This window comes from Euleptes europaea, chromosome 10 (assembly GCF_029931775.1).
Source record: "Euleptes europaea isolate rEulEur1 chromosome 10, rEulEur1.hap1, whole genome shotgun sequence".
In the NCBI taxonomy this organism is placed as follows: Eukaryota; Metazoa; Chordata; class Lepidosauria; order Squamata; family Sphaerodactylidae; genus Euleptes; species Euleptes europaea.
In genome coordinates, this window is record NC_079321.1 from 50,076,843 (window position 1) to 50,103,911 (window position 27,069).

Here is a 27,069-nt window from a genome sequence, read left to right on the forward strand (position 1 = left end):
AAGTTTAAGAGACATTCTTGTACCAAAAATTATGCGAAGCAGCAGTGTGTATTGCTAGGCTCAGTCTCTTGTCCTATATTTAGTGGCTGAGGTTATATAGGCCAAAAGTCTTTATCATTTTCAGATTTGAGACTTAACTTTGTCCCCCACTTAAATATTTGATTCTACTTTTAAAAAAATTTGTTGTATATTTTGCCTTTCTTTTTTAGAGTAAACATCTGGTTTCAAAGTTATATGGAAGTAGGAATTTTGCCAAGTACAGCTTGTCATGTACAGGTAACAAAAGCAAAGAATCTTTGTTCTCTTTCAAACCTTGCATCTTTTCTTACTAATTTTAAGATTTAGAAAAAGGGTGACACTGTTGACATAAGCCACCAGTTATGAACAATGCTATAGTTTGACCTGGTTTTGAAACATTTTCTTTAGCTGAGTCCTGTGGTCCTGGTTTCCTGGGTTTTATCTCAGTTGCATCCTCAGGGGTGACAATGTCACCAATCCTTCCTCAGTGCCTTCCATCTGTTACAATTGGTGAGTCTACAGTGCTCTTTATCTTCAATTTCCATTATAGAAAGTGGTTCAAATAGCATGTTTTTTGTTCCTTATATCCTGTCTCTGCTTTTATCATACTCCTAGTTTCAGATCAGTGTTTGCTGTGGATACCTGTTTTAAGAATACTATAACATTGGTCCAGTTCTACAGATGACACATTCTTGTTTGGTTTTGGAAAAATCATGTTACATCAGTCCAAAGCTCTATTTATGCTATCAGTTCTGCTTTTAGTAATTAATTAACATGTTAGTCATGTTGGCCAAGATCATACTTCCAAGCTTGAATATATAAACATGAGTTTTACAGTGCCAAATTCTTATCTGGCTCAGATTGAATAGCTGAGCCCAAAAGGATACAACTTCCTCTTCTGTACCTTTTCTGTTATATTTGCTGCGGCAGCATGAAGGTGGTGGTGGTGACCAGCCAGAATCTTTGGGAAGGTAAAAAACCTTTGGGTAGACTTGAGGTGATGTCAAGTATTGTGAGGGCTTACATTTCTGAGGGTTCACCAGAATATGGTTCCCCATACACTGTTGAATTAATGTCCAGAATGTCTGCGAAGTCATCCACCTGTTGGCCTGCCTGGTTTGCTGCTCAGCCTAGTACTGTAGTAGCAGCAGCACCTGTGTAAGCTTGTTTTGGGGAGGGCAGGAAAGAGAAGGAGGTAGCGACAGAGCTGGTCTGTGAATTCAGAATAAATTGTGATATTTGTATAGCTTGGCTTTCCTGGGCTCTATACTGAGCAGATTCAAGAAGGAGCAGGGTGTTTGCCGCATCTCTAACTACCTCCAGTTCATGCTTCGGGCTGGAGGTACAGCCTGCTTTTGACAGGATAAAGACGTGTGTATTGGATTTGCAGGTGGCAGCTTTGGATTGGCAGGTTGCACACTGGGAGAGTCAGCGTGGTATAGTGGTTAGGAGCCACGGACTCTAATCTGATGAACTGGGTTGGTTTCCCCACTCCTCCACATGAGGCCAGCTGGGTAACCTTGACCTAGTCACAATTCTCTTCAAACTCTCTCAGCCTCATCTACCTCACAGGGTGTCTGTTGTGGGGAGAGGAAGGGAAAGAGGTTGTAAGCCGGTTTGATTCTCCTTAAAAGGTAGAGAAAATCGGCATATAAAAACCAATTCTTCTCCATTCTTGCTATACATCATCTCAGCTTCACATTCATTGGTATTTTATCTTTCTCTGTCCAGGTAATAAAAAAATTGAAGGTTTATGTGGACTCTCCTATCTGAGCAGAAGCTTTGTACCTGTAGAAAGCTTTGACTCACTGTCAACACGATGGCAAAGAAATGAGAAAATTTGTTAACTTTTTTTGTCTGCATCCATAAGGGACCTAGGCCCTCTGCCATGAAAATATATCAACTCAGACTATGCTTTACACATCTCCCCTTTCATGAATTGTCTCATCCTGCAATACTTATTTAATTTCGAAACCTGATATACTGTTTTTCACAGTGTATCCAAGTGAGCAGCAAGCATAAAAACATAGTAATATTAATAGTAGGAGCCCTGTGGCGCAGAGTGGTAAGCTGCAGTACTGCAGTCCAAGCTCTGCTCACGACCTGAGTTCAATCCCAATGGAAAGTTGGTTTCAGGTAGCTGGCTCAAGGTTGACTCAGCCTTCCATCCTTCCGAGGTTGGTAAAATGAGTACCCAGCTTGCTGAGGGTAAAGGGAAGATGACTGGGGAAGGCACTGGCAAACCACCCCGTAAACAAAGTCTGCCTTGGAAACGTCGGGATGTGACGTCACCCCATGGGTCAGGAATGATCCAGTGCTTGCACAGGGGACCTTTACCTTTAATATTAATAGTAATATACAATTCTAATGTTATACAATTAAACACAATAAAGCACAGAAATCATTGTCATGGCTGCTGTTGAACTTCATAGCTATATCTGTTGATGGGCAGCCAGCCCTATGCCTTCCCAGATTCTTTGGCCAGGTGTCTGGAGGCTGTGGTGAGATGGTTGAAACAAAGCTGGCTGAGATTAATTCAGTTATACTATTAGAAATACATAGATGCATAATTATGACATTATTGCAAGGTGAACTCTCCAATTCAATTCAGGCCACCAGGCCTTGCATTTCTTTGTTGAAGTGTTTGCATTTTACATGCATATCTGCCTGACCCATAGGTAGAGGAACTTCATTAAAATATTCCCAAACTGGGTCTCTTTTACAGCCTGTTGCCATTATAGATTTTCTCCTCCAGGGAGAGAATAATATGACAGACTTCAGGCTATACATAAAAAGATCTCAAGACTTGTGGCGTATTCTGCTCAAAAGGTTTTACTTCCATTTTTACTGCTGACCCCCTCCCTCCTCACACGTAATTCCTTGTGCAAATCTATTCCACTTCAAACAGTCTTCTACTCATTGAACCTCTTGAAACTTAGCACTTAAGAGGTAAGGGGCTGATTCTGTGTACAAAGATGTGCAAAGGAACAATGGGATTAAGGTCTTTTTCTCAACTCTGTATATTTAATTTATAACACTTTTACTGTGAAGAAGAGGCATATTATCTCTGCAGACACAAAGAGCCCATTCCTGAAGGGTGGGCGAAGCTTCTTAGGAGCCAGCGTGACCCTGTGCCAGTGTAGGTGCTATCTTATCACGGAATAAGGTGGCACCTATGCTAGCACGGGGGCAAACATGCTGCTGTCCAGGTGCCGCTGTCCCCCGCTGCCAGTGCAACCATGCTGGCAGTGCTTTCCCAGCCACGCACCTGCATGGGGGGGGGTTCCTGGGGGTGGAGCTGCTTTTAGGCAGTTTTCACAGCCCTTTCGCCCCAGGAACGTCCCCTTGAGCGGTGGAGGGACGGTGGTGCAGCCTCACTACTCACTGTGGGGCATTCCCCCCTTTTATTTTAACTGTTTTATTTTAAACTGTTTTCTGCCTCCGTGGCAGCCAGGAATTCTTGGAGGAGGTGGCGTGGCTGTGCTGCTCCGGCAGCCGCAGATCCATACACCCCTTTAGGAATGGGCTGAAATTCACAGTTTTGAGTACTGCAAAACAAAGCAGCTGTTACAGTATCTTCTAGATAGAAAAATTGCTCAAAATAATCTTACAGAAACCTCTGGTAGAGCATGACATTGTGAATGGATTAATGGAATTCATTTACCAAAAAAATTTAAACGTTGCATGAATATACAGTCTCATGTTACATATTTAAAAACTAATCTTTATTTCATAACCTTTGGACTATAATGTATCTTAAATAGAAAACTATTTAAACTATCTTTAGATAGATTTTTCCTCAAAAAGCATTTTGTTAAAAATCCAATTTAAATATTTTAAATCCAATGTTTTTGATTTGTTTTTTAAAAAATCATTGACTTTTCTCCACTCTGTTTTAAGACATGCCTCTATCCTACTGTTATAGTTCATGCTTCTAAAATATGTTTTGTGTTATGCTTCCTTTCTATCATGCAGTTGCAAAAATATAATTTTAATTCAAACCAATCTGGTTAGGAACACACTGTGCTACTAAACATAAATGTAATCTAGATACATTTAAATAGGTTGGTTCAAATCTGGCTACACAATTTATATTTTTGAACTGTAATATATGTTGGTTTGTCTCTAAAATTGTTTAAATTTGGTGTTAAACATTTTTAAGCAAGTGTGCAGACTTGCTGTGACTTTCTCTGAGTGACCCATTCCATTTAATGTCTGCTAAATATGAAACTCAATGGAATCAGTGTATTACATCACTAACCTGTAGCTTAGTTCTCTGCAATCCATTTTAATTGGCTTTGCTCTGACTGAGTGTATGATTATTTCCTCACCTAGATTGAACGTGACAGGGTTCAGTTGTGAAAACATTCTGTAAAATACCTAAAGCATGGCTCGTGTTAACACATCTTGTAGCTTAAAAAAGTGTGGCTGAAGAGTATATTTTGTTTGGCATTCTTTTTAAGACCAAACTGAAGAAGTTGCTTTAAATCTTCCAGCATGGAGAGATAACATCCTGCAATGTAGTTTTATGCCATGAAGGGGAAAAAAGATAGTTCCCTAGTGAAATGCTGAGTTCACAGGGAACACCAGCTAGTTCCTGAGGAATCCAGTTTTCATGTTTACTTATGACTTGGTAAGATGTAACGTGTATTTAGACGGCACTGTTTAATAGTGACATGCAAAACTTGTTTCCTATTAATGCCCCAAATTCATTGCCAGAACATACTTCCAGCTTGTTTGTGAATGCTTTTGGCTTGCCTCATAATCTGTCAGATTGTTTTGAAAACCGGCATAGTGTATTTAGATATACGCGTTCAAACATGTGTGGGATGAAAGGAACTTTGACTCTCGACATATTATACCCTGAAAATCTTGCTGGTGCTACTGGACTGGAATCTTAACTGTTCTACTTTCAAACATGAACCTTATATAAAAAGATACACTTCGGGCAGACTTGAAAACACAATCACAAATTATATTAGTGGAATAAAAGCTGATGGAGGATTTATACTAAAGAATTGATACACCGGAAAAATCTGTGTTCCAAAGAATCTGCCAAGAGCTAAAAGTTCAAACACACATGCAATATGAAACTCATTAAAAAAAGAACCCATAAATTTATATCTATGAAGGGCATATCTGGCTGTGGAAAGGCTGAGTAGTATGATTTCAATAATTTGTTGTGAATGGAAAACACTCATTTCACAGTTCTTTCACTGAACCTTTACTGTATTTTGAACAGAAATGAGAATGACCAAAATGTGAACCAATGCGCGCAGTGCTAAGAATTTCATAATGTGTGGAAAAACAGTGATGTGCGTTACAGCACATAAGAAAAACATGGCGAGTATCACCTATTAACAGAGCACACGTGACTGAAAATGGCTATTTTCTGCTAGATCTTTCAAGCCTTTAACATTGTAACATCATTACTGCTGCTGTAATAGCATTGAATGGTCACAGAGGGAAAATCATAGTTACGGTATGGCTATTCATGCATGGGAGGTTTTGCCTTGGATTTGCCGCTCTCTAGATGCACACTTTTCGCATTCGGATGGGAAAAATGTGCATCTAGAGAGCCGCAAATCCAAGGCAAAACCTCTCTTGCATAAATGGTCAATGTCGATTAATGGTAACTTTCTGCAGGTTTAGTAACTGAAACTGTGATTTCCTCACTTGATGTTGCATAGCATTTCACAGGGAAACACTTTTTTTCTTTGTAGAAACATGTTCAGGATTATGCAGCCTTGTGAAAAATAGTACAGTGCTGTTTTCCAGCACTGTGTCTTTTTTTGTTGGTGGTGGGGGGATTGTCCCATAGGGTTTTCAAGGTATGAGATGATCAGAAGTGTTTTACCATGGCCTTCTTCTGTGTAGTACTAACCAGGGCCAGCTGAAGTGCCACTGCTGTTCTCTATGATAGATCCTCCAGCAGTGTCACCTTCTTCTACTTCTGCTGCCCAGTAGCTCCCTTTCAAGGATTCCTCTGCCCCCATTACCACTGGAATTATTCATTCTCTTCTGCTGATGTGGCCATTGAGTCATGAGGGTGTGGCTGTATCTTAGGGGTTTACCACACTTGTATTCCCAGTGATGTATTAAGAGTTTGAAAATGTTATAAAAAATACTGTTCGCACTTTGTTTGGCCCCTTTAACTGTGAATACGTCTTCCAGCCATTTATAAGCCGTGGTATCCAAAAACCCTTTTAAAGCGATGTTTTTATAATATTTTCAAACCCTTAATACATCGCTGGGAATACATAGTGCGGTAACCCCCTTAGTGTCTCGGCTTTAATCATTCTGCCTTGAGTGCATCTGCTAGGAGTTTAGCTTCTCGACAGAGTCTGAACTCTTTTTGTTATTGCTTTCAGCTTTGCTGATGCACACAGACCCCCCTCACCATGTTAAGGTGTGCATCCAAGAAGGGGCTCCTTTGGAAATATTGGAGTAGGGAATGGTCAGAAATATATCTTTAAAAGTGAGACAAACACAGGATAAAGGAGTGGCAATTCTGTATTGAAACATGCTAACTTGGGTGTGCAAAAAAATCCATATTTTTTTTGGCTTTGGGTATATTGGACACGAAAAGTATCGGTATTCATGAATACCAAATACAGTATGGTATTAGGATTCGGGTTTTTTTGGGGGAGGGAGGGGTTCCAAATTTTTCAGGTTCATTATTCCCTGTGGGGAAACTCTCGTGGTGGCTGGAGGTTGTTTTTAAAGGCACGTGGACACCACAATTGCAGTGGAGCTGCTGGTGCCCGTCATTTAAATAACCCCCAAATTTCAAGTAAATTGGACGAAAGGGTCAAATTCTATAGGCCCCTGAACAGGGTACCCCCAGCCGTCCTCTGTTATTTCCTATGTGGAGGGGATCTCCAAGCTGCTGCCAGTGCAAACTCCATGCCTGCAAGTAGCGATCACTGGTCAAATGTCTCCCATGGAAGAACCAACAAGCCCAGCAGAACTATTGCATAACCCAGTAATCCCAGTAGAACCACAAGCCAATGTGCCAAGCCAAACAGAACCAAAGTCAAACCAGAGAATTTCTGCAGTAAAAACTAAAGGGGGGGGCACTTTTGCAAGCCCAACAGAACGAATGGCAATGTACATAATGCCCATCAGAACCCAGTGCCATTGTGGCAGTGCAAGCTCAGCAGAACCAAACGTAAAGCACTGCAGAACAAATCCAAGTACTGAGCAACACTAAAAACTGTGAAAAACTGCGTGTTTCTGTGAGACACCAAGCAACTCTAGCAAAGAAGGAAAAACATCGTCTTGAAACTGACAAGCATGCTTGAAATTGACACAAGCAGCCTGGCAAGCCCTTAGAACCCCACCCCAATGCGAAAACAAAGGGAGGGGAAGAAAAAAAGTCCTTGGGAACCTGCAAATGCTGGCTCGATCTTCCTGGTAAATCCCAAATATTCCTGGGATTTTTGAGGACCGTTTCTTCAGTATCCAAAAAAATTCCCAGATATATTTGGGGTGCCAAATATACCCTAAAAATACTGATAAGGTGTTTTTCAGTGTATTTTTGGCTCGGGTATATCTGAATGCACACCCCTAATGCTAAGCTGCTTAGGAAGGACGTTTTCCACTGATAGAAAACTCTGAATGCTTGCAGAAAGCAAACTGTATTTTTCTAGTGTTGATGTACTGTACAGTACATCTAGTGTTGATGTAGTGTAGTAATTATTTTGTAGTGACAATACTTTTCTGAAACAATGTTAATGTTTATTTTGTTGCGTATTTCTGTGAGACATTTAAATCTGAAGTTATAGAATTAATATTCTCTGCCCTTTAATAACTCCTGTTAAATTTAGTAGATCTGAATATGCCAGATTTAAGACACTTAAAGGTGTTGAATATAATCTATTTATATGAAATAGATCAGTGCTTTGTCTTTTGCGGTATTGAGAATTAGAGTCAAATGTAAGAAATTAAAGTAGAATTTATCTGTTTGCATGTGCGTTCCAATTTCAAGACATACTGGGCTTTCAGAAAACAGATACTCTATTTTTATTTAAAAAGTAACCATATCTAGGCTAAAGGCACTACTATTGTAAATAAAACGATACAGATGTTTACGTAAATGAATCTGTATTTCAGATCTGCTAGAGCTACATTGGAGAAATAGAGATTAAGCTTCATTTTGGAGCAAAGTAGATTCAAACAAATGGAAGGTATAGTCAGCATAAGGCCACTTCGAACTCTAAAAATAGCTGTGTTTCTTTTCATGATAGTTTTTCATGTTCTTTCATGTGGCTTATTTCGCACATGTGCTGGACCATGGCCCTAGTGGAATGTGTGTTTTACTGTGTTTCAAACATGAAAAACTTTTTTATAAGTCTTTGAAGTGGTTGTCTTGAGCATTTTTCGCTTATATTTAATGGTTACTTTTACAGTTTGTTAAAATATATATACACGGCTTTCCTTTACAAACATTATGGGACACTTAATTAGATTTGTTCATGTATTACAATGCCGTAAAACTTTAAAATGAATTCTAAAACTTCAAGCTGTTAACCACTTTCTAGTTAATTTTTTTCTGTGCAATATAGAAATCTGCTTTGTAATCATTTCAAAACTATTCACACAACTTCCCTTTGTAAAGATCAATGGTGACTTAATTAGATGGGCAGCCCAATCCTAACCCCGGGGTGGGGGGCAAAAGGGGATAGGAATTGACAGTGCCACTCACGTCTGCTAAACTGACACTAATGCCAACATTGGGGTACTTACGCTGGCTCTGGGGAGCTGTGTGGCTGCGTGAGCATCAAGAGGGGTATTCCCAGGGGGGGAGCTGACTTTAGTCAGCACCCTAAGTCTTTCGGCCCAGGGGTGCCCCTTTTCTGCAGGCGCCAAGTTACACCTGCAAAAAGGCAGGTGTAGCCCCATGGAACTCAATGGAGAGTTTCATGAGGTTTTCTCTAAAACATTTTTGGCTTGCTGCACCTGGCAGCAAGCCGCTCAGGAGGTGGCATGGCTGCGCCATCCCCCACCACAGCCGATCCACCACCCTTAGGATTGTGCAGTTATACATGTATTGCACCACATGCTATTTTGATATTTTCTGTGTCAAGCAGAAATCTGTTTAGGAGTTACTGTCAGTATAGCAGAGATGTTGCTTGGCTAATTATATTCTTTTATCTGTTTACCTGCAATGTTAGGGTTTTTTTTCTGTCCCTTGTTTTAAATGTGAATTCAAGTCCTGTTCATTCACAATGCTAGCCTTTGCAAACTTAAGAAGAAACTAGATTATTTCTAGGTGTGCTCAGAGGAGGTGGATTAGGCTGTCTCTTGCAGGTGTGAAAGCTACTTTCCTGTGTTAACTGTCAGGCCTGCCAATACATTTTTTCTGGCAGCACTCATGCTGAAGTGCCATAATACGAAGTAATATAAGATATACAGTAAGGTGGTAAAGAGTGTCATATGTGGTGAGGTATAGAGAACTAATCAATGTCACTATAAATCAAGTAAAGTAAACACTTTTTGCAGCCTTGTGTGTGCTAATGAGCAGGTATGTTGTAAAGATATGTTTCAGCTGCAAAGTTATTATTTTTGTACTTTATTTCACATTGAATTTTTTTTGGCAGATGTGAGTTTCCAGACTTTTTACTTGGCAGGTTTTTGGCTCTGATGTTTACTACTTTTCTGAAGTAGCTCCTTTTGATCTATATCATGCTGCTTTAATATGCCATAACTTATTGATTTACCTCTATCATAAGTTTTGGATTATATAAACCACTGTACAATATCTATTGTTATGATGATTCTGTAGGTATGAACAAGATAATTGTGCATATGCATCACAAATGGAATAAGTTCATTATTGGTAATTATTTTCTTATTTATTCATTCTGCCTTGCCTAATTTTGACTTGTTTCTTTAAGTGCTTGCAAAATGTGGATACTTTCCCTGCGCAAAAGAGATTAGGGCTAAAATAATTAATATATTACTGTGTATCTCAACATTTAAGCAAAATGTTTAGATCTCTGAGTTGTCGGAAACAGGCATGTGATCTAAATGCATTAACTCTGAAACCCATTTCCAAAGCATTTGAAATACTTCCTAAAACAATATTCCAAATCATTGTTCAAACATTTCAGGAAGGAATAAAATCAAAATTAGGCTATTTCAAACTGAATTCAGATGTTCATTTTTGCACCTTTAGTTTTACAGAAGTTGAATGTAGTGTAATAGGCATACCAGATTCCAATCAGGAAATTTTATTTTGTCATAAATTACAGAAAAAGTAAGTCCCTGGACTCAGTACATTTGACAAAAAATTAATTCGGCAATAACTGTATGTCTGGGCTCGCTCTTTGTTTTGCCTAACACTAAAAAGCAATTTCTTCACTGATCCGTTACAGTCTTAAAAGGAACTTAATGTTAAGAATACATTGGCATTTTGTTTGGTACAACTTGAGTGATTTAATTTAATATACGTATAGCGGTTTTATCATTTTCAAGTTAATGCTACCAACTATGCCACAATATAGTTTTCAGAATTTAAAAGCTGTTTGGATTGAAATATGACATGTTAATGTTAGATGTATTGAAATGTTATTTGATAGAAACAGTATTGGTATAACTAACTTCTACTGAGTTAATTGATTTTATTGCTTTTTTAAATTCTAAAAATCAGAAATAATGATCAATGTGTAGCTAGAATAATATTGCACCTTTTGGAACATGTGTCTATGCGCAGCTATTTAGAACTGTACATACAGAAGATTCAGTAAATTGACATCAGAAATGCTTGTTTTCAGAGAATGAAAAATTGATCAAAGCATTAAATAAAATATATAGAAAAAAAAATCTGGTTTCCATAAATAATTCTTTTGATGTGACACCTTAAGATTTTTTGGGAAAAAATAATTAAAACATAAGGAAATTGTTCTCCAGATTTTTCATTAAAAACACTATGATTTTTCGGTTTGTTTCATTTTTATTTTATTTACCATTCAAAAACTTGGCTATAGTTTATTTTTAAATAATTTACATTAACTAATACTGCATATAAATTTAGGAATATCCAAAAGATCTCTTCCATGAAGTACACTGCGTCATAGACAATGCAAAATTAAATAGTTGAACAATTACGCAAGACGTATTCTATGCATATAATGTGTACAATTATGCTTCTTTAAAAATATTGCTCCAGGCAGTTCAGATGTACCTAAAAGTGAGTCGTTTTGAACTTTTTGCCTATAACTATCACCTTAATTCAAGTCGGAAGTCTTATAATTTATTGCAGCAGGGCTGCTGAAGTCCAACACCGCTGAAATTGAAAAGGAACACAAGAAACAGCTTGCACATGTGAGAGTCCAAGGACAACTCAGATGGTGAACTTGAAAAAAATAAAATAATTTGAAAGCTGTATGCTTTTATTGAAAAGCTGAAATGCACGAAGCCTACAGCGTTTAAAAATTGGCTGCTCATCCACATGCAGCCAAACTTTTACTGTTCTGTATTGTCATACAGAGGAGCTATCTGCAAGCCCAAGTTTCTACAATTAAATCCTGGAAGGCCCCTTGGGTGGCTAGCACTGAATGGTGTATTATTAAAGAGAGGCTAATATCACATTTCATTATGTTTTAACATGCCATAACTCTAGTTGCGTATAAAACTTTCCCCTACTAAAAGGTTTGGTATCAAAATGCATACAGTTTCTGTCCAAGTATCATTGTCTGTGGTGTTATATTAAGTTTATAAGATATTTACCCAGTGCTGTAAACTATCAAATTTTCTAATATTCAGATTATGTTAATGTACAAGCTCTAGTTTTTAGAATAATTGCTAGCCATTGCATGAGCAATTTCTGCTTGATAAGTAGATGTGATGGCAAATGCAAGAGATGGGCAGAAGTTTACAATTGACTGTAACTACTGTGATGCTTACTGTGCATTCCCAGCATGTCTACTTATTTTAGTTAGCTTTGTGGAACTTATGTAGAAGTAGGCAGTACTGCTAGAATAGGTGGGATTGGCTCTTCCCCACTACCACACATCTGTCCTATCTGAATGCTAAGTGAGGTCCAAATTCTATCTTCTGATTTGACCAGCTGTTGTTGTAAGTTCTTTCTGCCTAGTGAACATTGGTGTATTCTTTTCAAGGACAGACAGTTATTATTTTGTGTGCTAATTATCCCAAATGCTAGAGATAGGGGTTATAACTCTAGGTAATATTCAACCCATTCTTAAAGTTGGGGCGTAATGGGCTTAGGAGGTGGTGTGACCTCTACGCCGGCGTCCGTGCCATGTACACCATCCAAACTGGCACGAACTCCAGCGTAGGGACACTTACATAGGCCCCTCTGGATTGTGGCGGCAGTGCGGCCCTCTGACGCTGGCTTGGCATCCCGCTGGCGTCCTCCCGGCGTAAGTCCTTGCGCCAGCGACGCAGGAGGCGGAGCTGCTGTTAGGCAGCTTCCTAACCCTTGTCAGCCCGGGAATGCCCCATTAAGCAACAGCAATGCTGCACCTTTTTGTTATCGCAGCATCACTGTTTTCAATGGGGCTGTCCCCCTTTTCCTAATTGTTATTTTAAAATAGCCCTTTCCCCCACTGCAGCAGCGAAACCTCTTTGGAGGCGTTGCCCCGCCGCCACAGCCACGCCGACCCCAGCTGCTGCAGCTCTCAGGAATGGGCTGGTTGACTCAAGTACACATTCTTGTCAGTTGGAAGAAATATAATACACATATTGAAAGGAAAATCATAAAGGAAAGCCTGTTATTGTGATGTCTTTTGGGATGCAAAGTAAGGATGTGTCTTGTAAGGATGTGTCTGTTCCAGCAGTCCTTTTATGTCAGATTAAACCCTCCATATTGTTGTACTAACTTTTGCAGGTTTTCTGTATAATTCATTTCCTTTTCCATGGGATTCTGGGCTCAGATTTAACTTCTTTCTTAAATAGTATTGAATTTTTGTGATTTGCATATGCAGTGATACACACCAATTCTTTTAAAACATGTTTAGTAGAGGCAGAATTTTGAGAATAGTTTCATGAAGGGACAGGAAAGGTAGAACAGTGGCTTGGAAGAGATATATCACAAGGTGGGGAAGGGGAGAGATACCACAACAGAGGTGGTGGTTATGTTTATATAAGTGTGAGGGATGTCTAATTTAATGAAATAATTTAATTTACTATCTTAATGGCTTATTGTGACTTGGGACAGCAATGTTTTACTTTTGTGTGTGGGTGTAAAAATTATGTGTAAACACACACAACTATTATGTATTGTACAGATTGAGGACAAGATTGTTTATACATATCTGAGTACAATAGTCAGTGGACAAGTTGCAGGATGAGCTGTAGAGTGCAGCGGCCTCCTGTGGTTTTCTTCCAGCAGCAAATCGCGCAGAAATGACCTAGTGCAGCTTAACCTTTACAGAAATTACAGCGAGAGATAGTCCAGTTGCACATCATAAGTTGCTTTTCTATCCGCTGTATTTTCTCATATATTGCACAGTCGGCATCAAACGTTAGGTTGGAAATATCGGAAAACTAATTTGTGCTAAACATTTCTCCAAAAACGGAAATGAAAAGCCCAAAATGAAAAGAGGTCTGTTTTGCAAAACTCATTGTCTGCCTTAATCTTGGAAAGTACTGTTTCAAAAAAATGGCTTGTATCCTGCTGCTCCACCTCTGCTAAAGGTACCACATTTGGTTGAGGTCATGCACATTCAAAAAACTCAAGAAGCTCTTCCACCACAGGATATGTCTTGTACCAGTGCAGCGCATCAGGTTTACTGGAGATAAGTGATTGAATGACGACCGTTGTGCTGTACATGGGCTTGGATTGGCTTTCGCTAATAAAGGATGGAATTGAAAGGGAAGGAACACCCCATCTTGCCCTCTGGACTCTGCTTCTTCTTTTGCTTCAGCTCCATTTTTTCCTTCCTCCCTCTGCCCTGGTTCTACTTCTGCCCTTTTCCAGCCTACTTTTCCTTCCTGCCACCTGCTGCTCCCCCCCCCACATGTCTGCTTGCTGCCAAAGCGAAGTAGTGTGAGGGGAACCAGACATATAGAGGAAGCAATCCAAAGCTTCCCATCTAACTTCCTTTTTGACCATGCCCCTGATGACAAATACCGTCACATTTTTGTACACTATATGGCAAGATGCTGCCTGACCTCCTTCTCAGGACTCTTCCTTTTTTCTTATTCACATGCATTGTTTATTCCATTTTTTAAAAACCTTTCATAATTAAAAAATAAACATTTTCTCAAAACCTTGGGTTTTTGCTCCAGGTTTGAAGAAACCTTTATACTAGTCCAAAGTGATCTTGTTATGCCAAAATTTTTATTAAATGGTAGGAAGGTCACACCTGGTTATTAGGTACATAGGTAATGCTATCACACAGTCAGTGTGCAGCTGCCAAAAAATGCAGTGGTCCTGGGTTTCTATTCTCCGACTGTTAACGTCTTTTGCGCTAGTGATGATTACAGAGCAGAGAACAGGAGATTCAGGAATTCTTTCATTAGTATTCACACATTGACAATAACATACTGTTAGCGACTAATTTTATCAGTGATGCTAGCTTATCACTGTCAATATGTGTGATGCTTTTTAAATCATTTAACAATGTTTAACAGACCTTGAAGAATTTGTTGGCAAGGTATTAGGTCATTTTGGAAGGAACTTCTTCAGTGCTTTTAATGCAAGCATGTGCTGCACTCTAAAAATATTAATAGTTCATATTTTAGAAGCAGTTTAAAGCTAGGTTCATTATATTTTGATGGCACAACGGTGGCATTATGCTAGGTTTCAAATTGATATTTTCTGTTTATCAGTATATGAGTTGAAGCAAACCTATCATATCATCTTGACTTGATTTATTAACTGCCGAGATAAAGTAATTAATTGAAATATATGATATAAACAATGTGTGGGAGTTTTATTGATGAGAGAAGTCACATGAATGGGTATAATCCCGTCTAAATTCCATGCAGGGAAGCACAGCTTCCCTGCCTCCTTTTGCTGTTGTAGCTTGGAATGCCTGCCTCAAAATGCTTTTCCTGAGATAAGCCGTTTCCACATGAATTGTTTGCAGCATTTCATGCAATGTTTTATTTTTTCTTGTCCACACTTTCCCCCCTCCGTTTGGTGTTGAAAACATTTTGCAATCGTTTTGTCTCCGTGTTTTCTACAACCGCTTATACCACAATGTTTTCTTTTTCTCCGTTTCGAAGACCACTTCCTTGAGGTGTGGATATGTTTGAAATGCTCTTCATTTCTCTGCCCCTAGGTTGTCCCCACCCACTGCATTGCCCATCTCCCTCCCCTTTCCTCCAGCCACCCATTTCCCTGCATTTAATTTTTTTTATTTCACGCATTTAGACTAGCAAAGGAACGTTAGAGTGTTGGGATTGACCCTCCTAGTTGGGTTATTTGCACGGGGTTCAGATGCTTCCTTTTCCTATGTGTGCATATCGTTGCTTGTTGCATTTTGTGGGGACATAACCACAGGAAGGTTTTACTTTTTAGACAATGGGGGGAAGTTTGGCACACTGTCCATTCCAAATGTGTTGGCCGTTTAGGGTTCTGTGCTGTTGTTCCCGCTCCACCCTTTCTCCAATGTGCACTCAACTGGCGTTCGGACACAAGAATCTCACAAAAACAGAGAAGGAACCAATTCAAAGGAACCAATTCAAAAAATTATAGCCATGGAAATATTTTAAAATATATTTAACTTAGCACTGAACATCCCCCCTCCCACCATTATATTCCTTGCTAGTGTTGTGGTCTATCGGTCTTTCAACTGCTTATCAAATTTCCAGCACTCATTTTTGAAATGGCATATATTATTACTTTCTGTTCCGTACATTTGTGTGATTTGTTTGCTCCCTAGTTGATGAATGTCCTCATCTATACCACGTCTCATCTGGTTTTCATGTAAAATAAGTTGATTGCAGTTTTATGCCATATTTATTATGGTGATGGCTTGCTTAGTTCTTTATTCGTATGTGCTTATTTAGGTATTTTTCTACCCCACGCTTTTTCCTAATGGGGACCCGACCCATAATGGCTTTCCAAAAATAAAATTTCAATTTTTAAAAGACAAAAATATAATCTGCATCTTGGACTGATGCTGCGTCCAATCAGCTGGGTCATCCAAGTCCACCAGGCTGCAAGCCACAGACAAAATCAAAGGGCCAAGAGCCTTTTGGCTCTAGCCCTTCATCTTGCACCAAAAGGCTCATCCTGCTGGCTACACCCAAGCTTTATACCTGCAACAGAAAGTGAAAACAGAATTAGATCCTGTACAGCTGGCAGAGATGTTCTCAAGATCCCTTTCCCTACTTTTTGAACTGTGTTTCTGTGAACCGAGATTTTAGCTGGTTTTAATGATATAAGACATTTTATTTAAAATAAATAAATCATAGAAACAATTGTGCGTGTTTAAAAAACCAAGAGGGATGCTAATCTCTTTCAAAGCTTGTGGTAATCTTCTCTTCCTTCAGCAGGAAATGTATGCTCACCAGCTGCTAAAACAAGAAATTTTATGCTATATACACAAACAGTGCCTATGACGTCTTGAGACCGACTAGGGGTGTAATTTGAGAGGTTAAAAATGATTTGCAAATATTGGCCTAATAATTTTCAAGGATCACTTTAATAAAGGAGAAACAATTAATCATTGCCACATTTGATGGTTATGCTAATTGCAAAAACAAGTTTATTAACGCATTGGGAAACAATAGATTGTTGAATTTAGGAGACCCAGGTTCGAATTCCCACTGTGCCATGAAACTTTGCTGAGTGACCTTGGGTCAGTCGCTTTCAGCCTGTGCTACTTCACAGGGCCATTTTGGGGAGGATAAAATAGAGCCATTTGGGGTTCCAATTGAGGAGAAAAGTGAGATATAAATACCTAGATAGAATTGTTATGCATTACAGCTTTTAAAAATCTTAAGTTTTTGTAACTGTTAGTCCACTGATGAGCTCTCTTTAGGTTTTGTTTAGTCAGCTTACAGGTGCATTTTGTTTAAAAAATGAAACTAAAACAGGATAGGAATAAATTAAACAGCAACTGTTGAAGTGTTCCTTTGGAGATGCCTGCAGTCATAAGAGATGACCAGTAGGAGATGCCTTGTGCTGCTAGGTTTGCCATTATAGCTGCAGTGCTTGTGGTCAAGCAGTCCTTGGTTCGGTTTTTACTAACACAATGAATTTTTTTTTTTAAAAGGAATGCCCCTAAGAAATGACATGCTCATCTTTGTAGAATATTCAGCTTTGTTTGGTCAAATACCGGTGTTCAGTTTGCAATATTTCAAAGACTGATGGGAGTGGTGTGCCAGTCGTCCTTTGGATTGATTTACTTAGCATCACAAAAGGATTGTAACTAGCCTACAACTGTTAGGAAGCTTACCATTGGCTTGAATGTTGCCTGGAAAAAGAGGTCAATTAGCTAATCTGTCTAGTTCATTTCAGTAAGCTCACGGGTCAGTTTGAGGCATTTTTCTCATTCAAAGGGGGTTTTGTGTGCATATGCACTGGAGCAAATAGTAACATTATTTTCTCTCTTTTTTTTTTGAAGAAAGGAATTAATTGGAATGAACACTTATCACCCCCTTGTCAGTTTCACTGAAAAAGTAGGAATGGTTCTCAGCCAGCCTGCAACTGATTTCTTCTCTCCCCTAGCCAATTAAGAGAAGGGCATGTGGGTACATCAGCACTAATTTGCTAAGTAATGCTTCAATGTTTTCTTCAATTTTAAAAAGGAACTTTTAAAACACTCAACCTAAGCATGTGTCCTACCATTGCAGAAGTCCTAATAAATCCCACCGATCAAAACTAATAGTATGGAAAAAAGCAAATTACCAGCACCCCTCTGTGTCCAGGATCAGAGGCACTAAACCTGGAAGGAAATTTCAAGGGAGAGAACTCCTGAAGCTCCCTAGTTTACTACTTTAAAAGCCTTTGGCATTCCATTCCATTTTTCATGAAGTGGAAATGTTGGAAGAGATCAGAGTGACAAAAGAAGTATGAAAGCACATCACTGGCATATGAGAAAGAAGAAAAACAGTTTTGTTTGTATCATGTATGCTACTTGTTACCATACTCCATAGTGTTCATATTAAAAAGGGGGGGAGAGTAGATAAACAGTTCTACACAAAACTGAGAATATTTTGGGGGTCTCTGTTTTTTTCCATTTATCATTCCTCCTTAATATATTTGTAATGTAGCGTGCTACTTTTGGAAGTTTACTGCCCTTCCCATTGGTCAACACTGTTTGCAATTATATGGTTTTGTTTCTAACTTCTGGACAATGTGATACTGTAGCTCATCTTCCAGATCCCAAATCATAGCCAATTCAAGCATGCAGTTACTAACATGACAGTCTCATGGGACTCTCCCGTGCCCCATCACACTTGGAAAGTACGTGTTTGAAAGAATCCCCAAGTGAAATCTCACTGTATATGGAATGTATATGGAGGGCAGCTTCCTTCAATCAGTAGGCACAGCTGCTGCCTTTCATGGCTGGGAGAAGGCCATGACACCAGCTCTTGTAAACTAGCTCCTGAAATTCATCCAACAGGCAAGAAAAATTAGACTTTTGAGACTAAATGTTCTTTTTTGGGAGCAAAATCTTTTCCAAAGGCATGTCTGAGCTGGCCTTGTCAGCTCACGTGATTTGTGCTTTGACTTCTTCAGTATTGAAAGGTCTATTCTGCGTGGTGCTCAAAACTGGGAAATTTGGGGGAGTGGTGAAAAAACTTCTAAAATGGGTGAAATGCTTATCAAGACAAAGTTTTACTCATTCACAATGTGTAACTTGAAATTTTTTCTGTAAGACAATCTACAGCAGGGGTCCTCAATGCCGTGCCCATGGGCGCCATGTTGCCCTTCAACACCTTTCCTGGTGCCCACCAGGTGTTTTTAGAAAGGAGGTGGGCCCATATGAGCCTTTTGCCCAGCAGGTCTTCTGATTGGCCATTGGAGATTTGATTGGCTGTGCAAGTTTTTAAAAACGTTGCTTTGGCAGCAGCTCCTACCACAGTGCACGAATCTTCACAGTGTGACAAAGTAAGCTGCAGCTCCACCTCCTTTGACAACCATTTTGTGGCAGCCATTTTGTGCTGCACCTGCCACACTGACTCATAATTCCTAATGTGCCCATTGGCTCAAAAAGGCTGAGGAACCCTGATATATAGCAATAGATAATTCATATGTATACTGTAAGCATGTACAGCACAGTTTCAAGATTATGATTTTTTAAAGGAGAATTATTTTGGCAATGTGTTATAATGGGTTTAATACATTATCAAAGAACTCAGAGTTTTCAGTTTTTAACTTTCTAACTCTATGTCCAAATAAACTGGTTTCTCACCATAAAATATTTTGTTTACTGCATAACATGTTCTCAAATTTCAATTTTTTCTTACCTCTCATGGGGCAGAAATTAAGGTACATATGCTAAGTAAGCATAAGGTGCAGCTGCTTGCTGTCTTTCAAACACTGGGTATATTTGCAACTTTGCTTGTAGAAAACGACATTTATTCTCTTAAATTCCATAAATATATGAAATATAAATGCTATGTAATAAACAATGCATTTTATGTTGCTAAAATGGCCAAATAAGTTTAGACTTGATAGGAAATTCAGTGTCACATTTATTTCAGTTTTCTCCCAAATTTTGATTCCCCCCCCCCCCAAAAAAAAAGGGAAAATAGCTTCAAAATTTCCAGGAATTTAACTTCTTTAGCAATATTGGGTCCTAGCAGTGAAACAAGGAAAAGGACACACTGCTGACTTTTGCTGATGCAATTTATTACTGTAGTACAAAGCTTTGCCAGTAGACACTGGTGATCTTTGACAAATGAGTTAAACGCACACTTGATGAAGGAAATTTATACGTGCGTGTGTGTGTGTGTTTGCAGCAAAGAAGTGAAGACTTGAAGAAGAGTGTGACAGTAGTGATAAATGGACAGCACCAGGCTAGAGATTCATGGTTCTGATAATGACAACAGTGGGGTCATTGCTTATGAGGGCCAGATCTGACGTAACTTGGTTGAGTCTTGAGTTCTATAAACTATCGAAATACCCCAATAAATTAACACTAATTCAATTAGTATTTGGTCAAAAGGTAATAATTCATCTCCACCCTTTAGTAGCTAGCAACGGTCAATGCTGTGTTGAAAGGCTGATCCTCGGAGCAATCCAGGAGAATATGCAGCCTCCCTAGTTGTTGTCCCTGTTCATTTCCAGTGTAGCTGCAGGTGGCTAGTAGTCAGTAAGGCACACACATCCAACTCTCAAAGTGTTTTGAGGTTTTATTTATGAGACTGCTTCCCAGTAGATGATGCTAGGAATGGAAAAACCAAGAGCTGAAGATTCGCTAAAAGAGGTGACAGGGAGCTTGGGTACATTATTTTCTTTTTCCTTAACTGTATATCAGTTTGTTGTCCGAGGAAGGCTATGTTGAAATGAAGGTGAGGAGCGGTTTGGCGATGGATGGCCCAGGCTAGCCTATCTCATCAGATCTCAGAAGCTAAGCAGGGTCAGCCCTGGTTAGTATTTGGATGGGAGACCACCAATGAATACCAGGGTTGCTGTGCAGAGGAAGGCACTGGCAAACCACCTGTTAGTCTCTTGCCATGAAAACCCCAAAAAGGGGTCGCCGTAAATCGGCTGCGACTTGAAGGCACTTCACACACACAAAGCAGTTGACATGGTTATTTACATATTTTGACTGTCTCCTTTCCTCATGTATTGTGTTATTACTTCTTTTCTGTCAATCAGGGTCTGTTCCATTTCCTCTTTCAGAATTTCTCTTCATTTGTAACCTTTTCTGGGAGTCATGTAGTCTCCTTTCTTCCTTCTCCAACTTCAATAAATCTCTACCATCTTAAAGCCAGAGAGCAGAGAGAAGCAGTCTTCTAGTGGTTCAACTGAAACCTCACTACATAATGAATACTCAATTTAAAAAAAATCAGATCCAATCTCTCCTCTTACATTCTGTCCCAACTGAGTATCTTGAAAGAGAAGTGGAGGTCTATGGATAAATAAATCAGTTTAATGATCTTGCATGGGAAAACCTTTATCATGTAAACAGATCAGATCTACAGCTGAGGGTAAATGTGTAGAGAGACTGTTAAAACCATTCCAGTTAATCTTACTAAGACCTGTTTAGTTTTATAGATAGAACTGTATAATAGCTTCTAGCTGGTTCTTAAGACTGCACAAAAGGAATGTACTTACGCCGTCAAGAATGGTAAACTTTATGCTATAATTAACTAATTCTAAAGGAAAATGATTACAACGTAACTAAGACATTCTTAGCAACTGCTTGTTTTATTAATTTCAAATGTTCATCTTCTATATAGTTTTCAGCTTCAGTTTATCAAATTACAGTCTCCTGGTATGAGGCATTTACATGAGCATACAGTACTCATGTGCTGTTTGATTTCCACTTCTTGTTTGAATGTGCCATGAGAATTGTAAGCTCCATTGTTTCTGGAATGCCTGTTTGGTGCCAGTGTTTGTATATACTAAGTATTCCTACAGTTTATTACAATATAGATGTAAAGAATAATAATGTATGAACTGCCCTTGCTGGGTCAGACCCAGCTCCATCTAGTCCAGCATTCTGTCTTCACCAAAGACCAAACAGATGTTCTTGAGAAGTTCTCAAGCTAATTGCAGTAGCCATCCTGCTGTTTGACCTTTGTACCAGTTAAGTAGAAAAAATGCACATTCTCTTTTAGATACTATTATTAATGGTCAATAGATCTGTTTTCCATAAAGTTGTCTAAACCGTTTGAAAAGTCATCGAAGCTCATGGGTACTAGTCATTCTTGTGTTAACTAATATGATTTGTGCTTGAAATACCAAGACTCTCAAATTTGAATACTTTAGGAAGTATTAAAGTGTAAAATATGTTGTTGAAATTTTTCTTCCTTTTTTTTTTAACAGGAGGAGTGTTTCTTGAATCTAGAGGCTCCCATTTCAAGGGTCTGTGGTTATGATACTCCATTCCCTCACACCTTTGAACCATTCTATATCCCAGACAAATGGAAATGTTATGACGCTCTTCGGAAAATGATTAATTATTGATTAAACAGGTGAAGTATCTTATTGACAATAGAGGTTTTTTTTATAAAAGCCTTGCAGCTCTACATAATTTTTGGTTTTAGAAGCCCCAGTGGATCAGAATCATCATATGTGTCATATTTCTCATATTTTTCATCTGTATGCAGGTGAAAATGTAAGGAGGCAAGTGGCTGTGAAACACATTTTGCTCAATGTATTAATCAAAACAAAGATTTAAAACTTTAGGCCCCAGAGCTGTAGACTATTAATTGTTTGATATTAAAAAATAATAATCTTGGAATGGATACTGATCCAGACTTCCAGACAAAGGTTTGGATCCATGATCTGTCTTTGCAAAATCTCACTCTTTTTTCAGCAGAGCTCCATTGAAGAGGAAGAGGCAACTCTGCTGACAAAAGAGGAAGGAAAGACAGTTTTTTCCTTTTCCCTTACAATTCACTGACACACATGGCTATTTCTCCACACAGATCCCAGGACACTGGGAATAAACTTGCTGTGGTTGGAAATGGCTGTTGGGAAGAGGGGAAAGTAGAAAATATCTGAGACTATCAGCACCTTCTGCTAAGATGTCGTTGGCAAGAATTTCATTGTTGGAAAAAAATGAATGGACTAAGTGGAGCCCCAGCAAGGACTTGCAAGGACATCTCATTTTCCCTTCCACCACTATTTACTCTTTTCTTTCCCTGAAAGCTCCCATAGCCCCTCCCCTTTTCCTGCTTCCTTCTCTCCTTCCCACCCACCAGCCAACCTACCTTTATCGGTCTCCCCATCTTCAGCCTTTCCCTTCTTCCTTTGCCCTGGCAGCCTCTTCCTAGGAAAAGTCTGGCATAGTTCCGTGAGGCTGGCTGCCAGGCCTGTCCCTGCTGAATTCTCCATCAGGTTATGTGAAAGGGAAGGTGGCCAGGACATTGTAGGGCTGAATTGACTTCCAGTATGCGGATGACACCCAGCTGGCCACCTGCTCCATCCTTTCTTGGTCTGCCTCACCTTCTCACCTGACTGCTTTGCTATCAGTACTGGAATGAAAAGCGCCATCTGGACCCTTTGGTTTTTATTGTTAAATTTCTGGGATATTATAGGCTTTTAATGTGTAACTTATCTATTATTATTATTACAATGTACTATTTCAACTGGAATGTTGTGGATGATATTATTTGGACGTGATCTGCACTGAGCCTGACCTTGGTCTGGAAAGGGTGGGACAAAAAATCTAAAATAAATAAAGAGTAGAACAAGTGGATGATATAATAGCATATAATAATAGGAGAATAATAGGAGTCAGCTTTGGGGTAAAAGAAGAAAGTCCATCCACCACTACCCCACATAGTCTTGTAGACAGGGGAAGCACAAAAGGAACAATGAACTGAAAGATAATGCAGGAGAAGTAACAGTGGCTTGAATCCAACCATCCTCAAAGGAGTCTTCCTTCAGCCTAGGGAGACTTCCTCCAACTTAATGGGCTCTTCCTCCAATGAAAGAGCCCCTTAAGTGGGAAGAAGTCACTTTAGGATGGAGGATGGTCTTCCAACTTTGCTCAGTGGAGTGGTAGGATGGGGTGGGATCTACCCAACTACCAGAACAAGAAATCCAAGGCTTGGTCAATGAAAAGCAAGTAAAATAATATATATATTTTTTAAAAAATCATTCGGTAACTTAAATCTTAATTGCAACAGAACAGCAGGTCCTTAAATGCATGTAAAAGGAGACAAAACAGGTAGTCAAATTAGATGCAGAAAAAGAACAAGGAAAAAAGATTAGGCTTGCAACTTATAAGAGCCTTGATCTTAAACGTTCACAGTGTATGGAAATAGTAAGTGATAAAAAGAGCTTAAAAGGCAATTATAAAATTGGAAAAGTACATCATTGCTCATGATGGGAGAGAGGAATCCTATGAAGAGTGAGAATAAAACTAAAAACAGGGCTGTTGTCTTCTGGTGGTCAGGAAAAGGTCTTAATCTCTCTGGCTCTAAAGCCAGAGATATTATGTAGCTAGTGGGCTAGAGTAGATGGATAGGGATTTGCCTTCTGGTGTTGATGGTATGGTATTTGCTTTCTCTGTAAAATCCTGTTCATCCATGCTGTCCACATGTTGCATCCTCCTTTTGTCCAGTCATTCAGGGATCAGGAAAGGGGCCATTATTGTTGGCCAGTGGAGATAATTCTAGGATTTCGCCGCATTTGTCAGCTGTTAACACAGCTGCATTGTGGAATGCTGTTGTATTCTTACTTGTTTCATTGAGATGATAATGTTGTCCCTGTATTGGTAGAAAGGTTTCACTGATGCGTCAGACTTTCCCATTCTCAGAGGCATAAGATGTTGGATGTCATTCCATGTGGTGGCTTTATTTTTTATGAAGCCATAAAAAGAAAGTGTGCTGAGGTACCTATAAGCATGCAGATCTACTCAAGAATAAGTACCCTGGTGTATCATTTCCAGCAGCAAGCATAAACAGGGCAGAGTTCTTAACATGGTGTCTCCAGATAACAGCAGGGAATGTTTCAGATAAGTTGTGTGTGTGTGTAAAGTGCCGTGAAGTCGCAGCCGACTTACGGCAAGCCCTTTTTGGGGTTTTCATGGCAACTAACAGAGGTGGTTTGCCAGTGCCTTCCTCTGCACAGCAACCCTGGTATTCCTTGGTGGTCTCTCATCCAAATACTAACCAGGGCTGACACTGCTTAGCTTCTGAGATCTGATCAGGCTAGCCTGGGCCATCCAGGTCAGGGCTTTAGATAAGTTAGTGATGCTTTAATGAATCCCTGGTTTCCTGCAGAGGACAAAGTCAGTGTTATGTAGCGGTTAGATTATCAGACTACAATTTGGGAGATGCAGGTTTGAACCCCTATTTTACCATGGAAGCTTGCTGAGTGACCTTGGGCCAGTCACACTGTCACCCTAACCTGTCTCAGAGGATTGTTGTGAGGATTAAGTAGAAGAGAGGAGAACAATTTAAGCTGCTTTAGGGTCAGTCACAGATTTTCAGTCTCGACCCTGGCAAGTATTTGGAATACCAGCATCATACCCTGTGGAGTTGCCATATGTCACCTGTGGCTTGACCACACAAAAAAAGGTGCCCTTTGAGGAGAAAGGCAGGGTATAAATGAGGTAAAATGAAAAATACACTCTAAAACTAGCCTACCTCACAAGGTTGTTTTAAGGAGAAAATGGAGACAGGGAGAATGACTTTGGAAGCTTTTTTGTTCTCCCCTCGGGAAAAAAGTGAGGTATAAATATCTAAATAAAAAACTAGAATTAGAACTCTAATAAGGATTACCATGTCCATTATGAGAGCAGATTGTACATATTATGTGCTGGAGTGTACCATACAATTATTGTTGCCTGAAAGTGAGAACTGGATGTAATGTATGTATATAGGGTCCTGTTAAGCTTTTATGCGCTGCATGCAAGTGATGTATAAAAAATGTAAGATGAAATGCTTAAAGGTATATATGTTGAGATTATATATAAATATTTTCACCTTTCTTGTTAATAATTTTGCTATTTTCTTTTTCTGCAAAGGTAGGAAGAAAAAGAAGGCAACGCAGCAGCTGTCTACTGACCTATTTGCATTAAAACTTGGTTTTCTGTGTTTGAGGGGAAGGAACTATGTGGTGTTCTCAAATTTATTATTATGAGTACTCATCATGGCTTTAATTTTAAAAATCTCAATTTCTGCCAGCTGTGAAATTAAGAATGGACAAGTAATCGCTATACCGTATATACTCGCGTATAAGCCGAGTTTTTCAGCCCAAAAAAAGGGCTGAAAAAGCCGAACTCGGCTTATACGCGGGTCAATACGGTAGAGGGGGGAGGGGGGAAGAGGGAGGAGGGAGGGGGGAACTTACCTCCTTCACCGCCGCCGCCGGGCCCAGGCGCCTTCCTCCGGCCGGCAGGGGCCTTCCTGCCCAGGTGGAGGCCCCCGCTGGCCGCGCCGCCGCCGGCCGCGCACCTGGGCGCCTTTGGCCGGCCGGCAGGGACCTTCCCGCCCAGGCAGGAGGCCCCCGCCACCGCGCGCCTGGGGGCCTTTGGCCAGCCGGCCGGCAGGGGCCTTCCCGCCCAGGCAGGAGGCCATGCCGGCTGCGCCACCGCCGCCCGCGCGCCTGGGCGCCTTTGGCCGGCCGGCAGGGACCTTCCCGCCCAGGCAGGAGGCCCCCGCCGGCCGCGCCGCCGCCGCCCACGCACCTTCGGACGGCCGGCAGGGACCTTCCCGCCCATGCAGGAGGCCCCCGCCGGCCGCGCCGCCGCCGCCCACGCGCCTTTGGCCGGCCGGCAGGGACCTTCCCGCCCAGGCAGGAGGCCGCCGCGCGCCTGGGCGCCTTTGGCCGGCCGGCCGGGACCTTCCCGCCCAGGCAGGAGGCCCCGCCGGCTGCGCCGCGGCCGACCGCGCGCCTGGGTGCCTTCGGCCGGCCGGCAGGGACCTTCCCGCCCAGGCAGGAGGCCCCGCCGGCTGCGCCGTGGCCGACCGCATGCCTGGGCGCCTTAGGCTGGCCGGCAGGGACCTTCCCGCCCAGGCAGGAGGCCCCCGCTGGCCGCGCCGCCGCCGCCCGCGCGCCTTTGGCCGGCCGGCAGGGACCTTCCCGCCCAGGCAGGAGGCCCCCGCCGGCCGCGCCGCCGCCGCCCACGCGCCTTCGGACGGCCGGCAGGGACCTTCCCGCCCATGCAGGAGGCCCCCGCCGGCCGCGCCGCCGCCGCCCACGCGCCTTTGGCCGGCTGGCAGGGACCTTCCCGCCCAGGCAGGAGGCCCCCGCCGGCCGCGCCGCCGCCGCCGCGCCTTTGGCCGGCCGGCAGGGACCTTCCCGCCCAGGCAGGAGGCCCCCGCCGGCCGCGCTGCGGCCGACCGCGCGCCTGGGCGCCTTCGGCTGGCCGGCAGGGACCTTCCCGCCCAGGCAGGAGGACCCCGCTGGCCGCGCCGCCGCCGCCCGCGCGCCTGGGCACCTTTGGCCGGCCGGCAGGGACTTTCCTGCCCAGGCAGAAAGCCCTCGCCGGC

General features: G+C 41.1%; 1 protein-coding gene across 1 annotated transcript in view; it reads left to right on the forward strand.

Annotated features, from left to right (window-relative positions):
- Positions 1–22,096, forward strand: part of BCKDHB (branched chain keto acid dehydrogenase E1 subunit beta) — a 61,433-nt gene extending 39,337 nt beyond the window's left edge. Inside the window, exon 10 of the mRNA XM_056856281.1 lies at positions 21,947–22,096. Coding sequence (XP_056712259.1) covers positions 21,947–22,087 — 141 coding nt within the window. The 3' untranslated portion in view covers positions 22,088–22,096. The remainder of the gene's footprint in view (positions 1–21,946) is intronic.
- Positions 22,097–27,069: the final 4,973 nt, after the last annotated feature.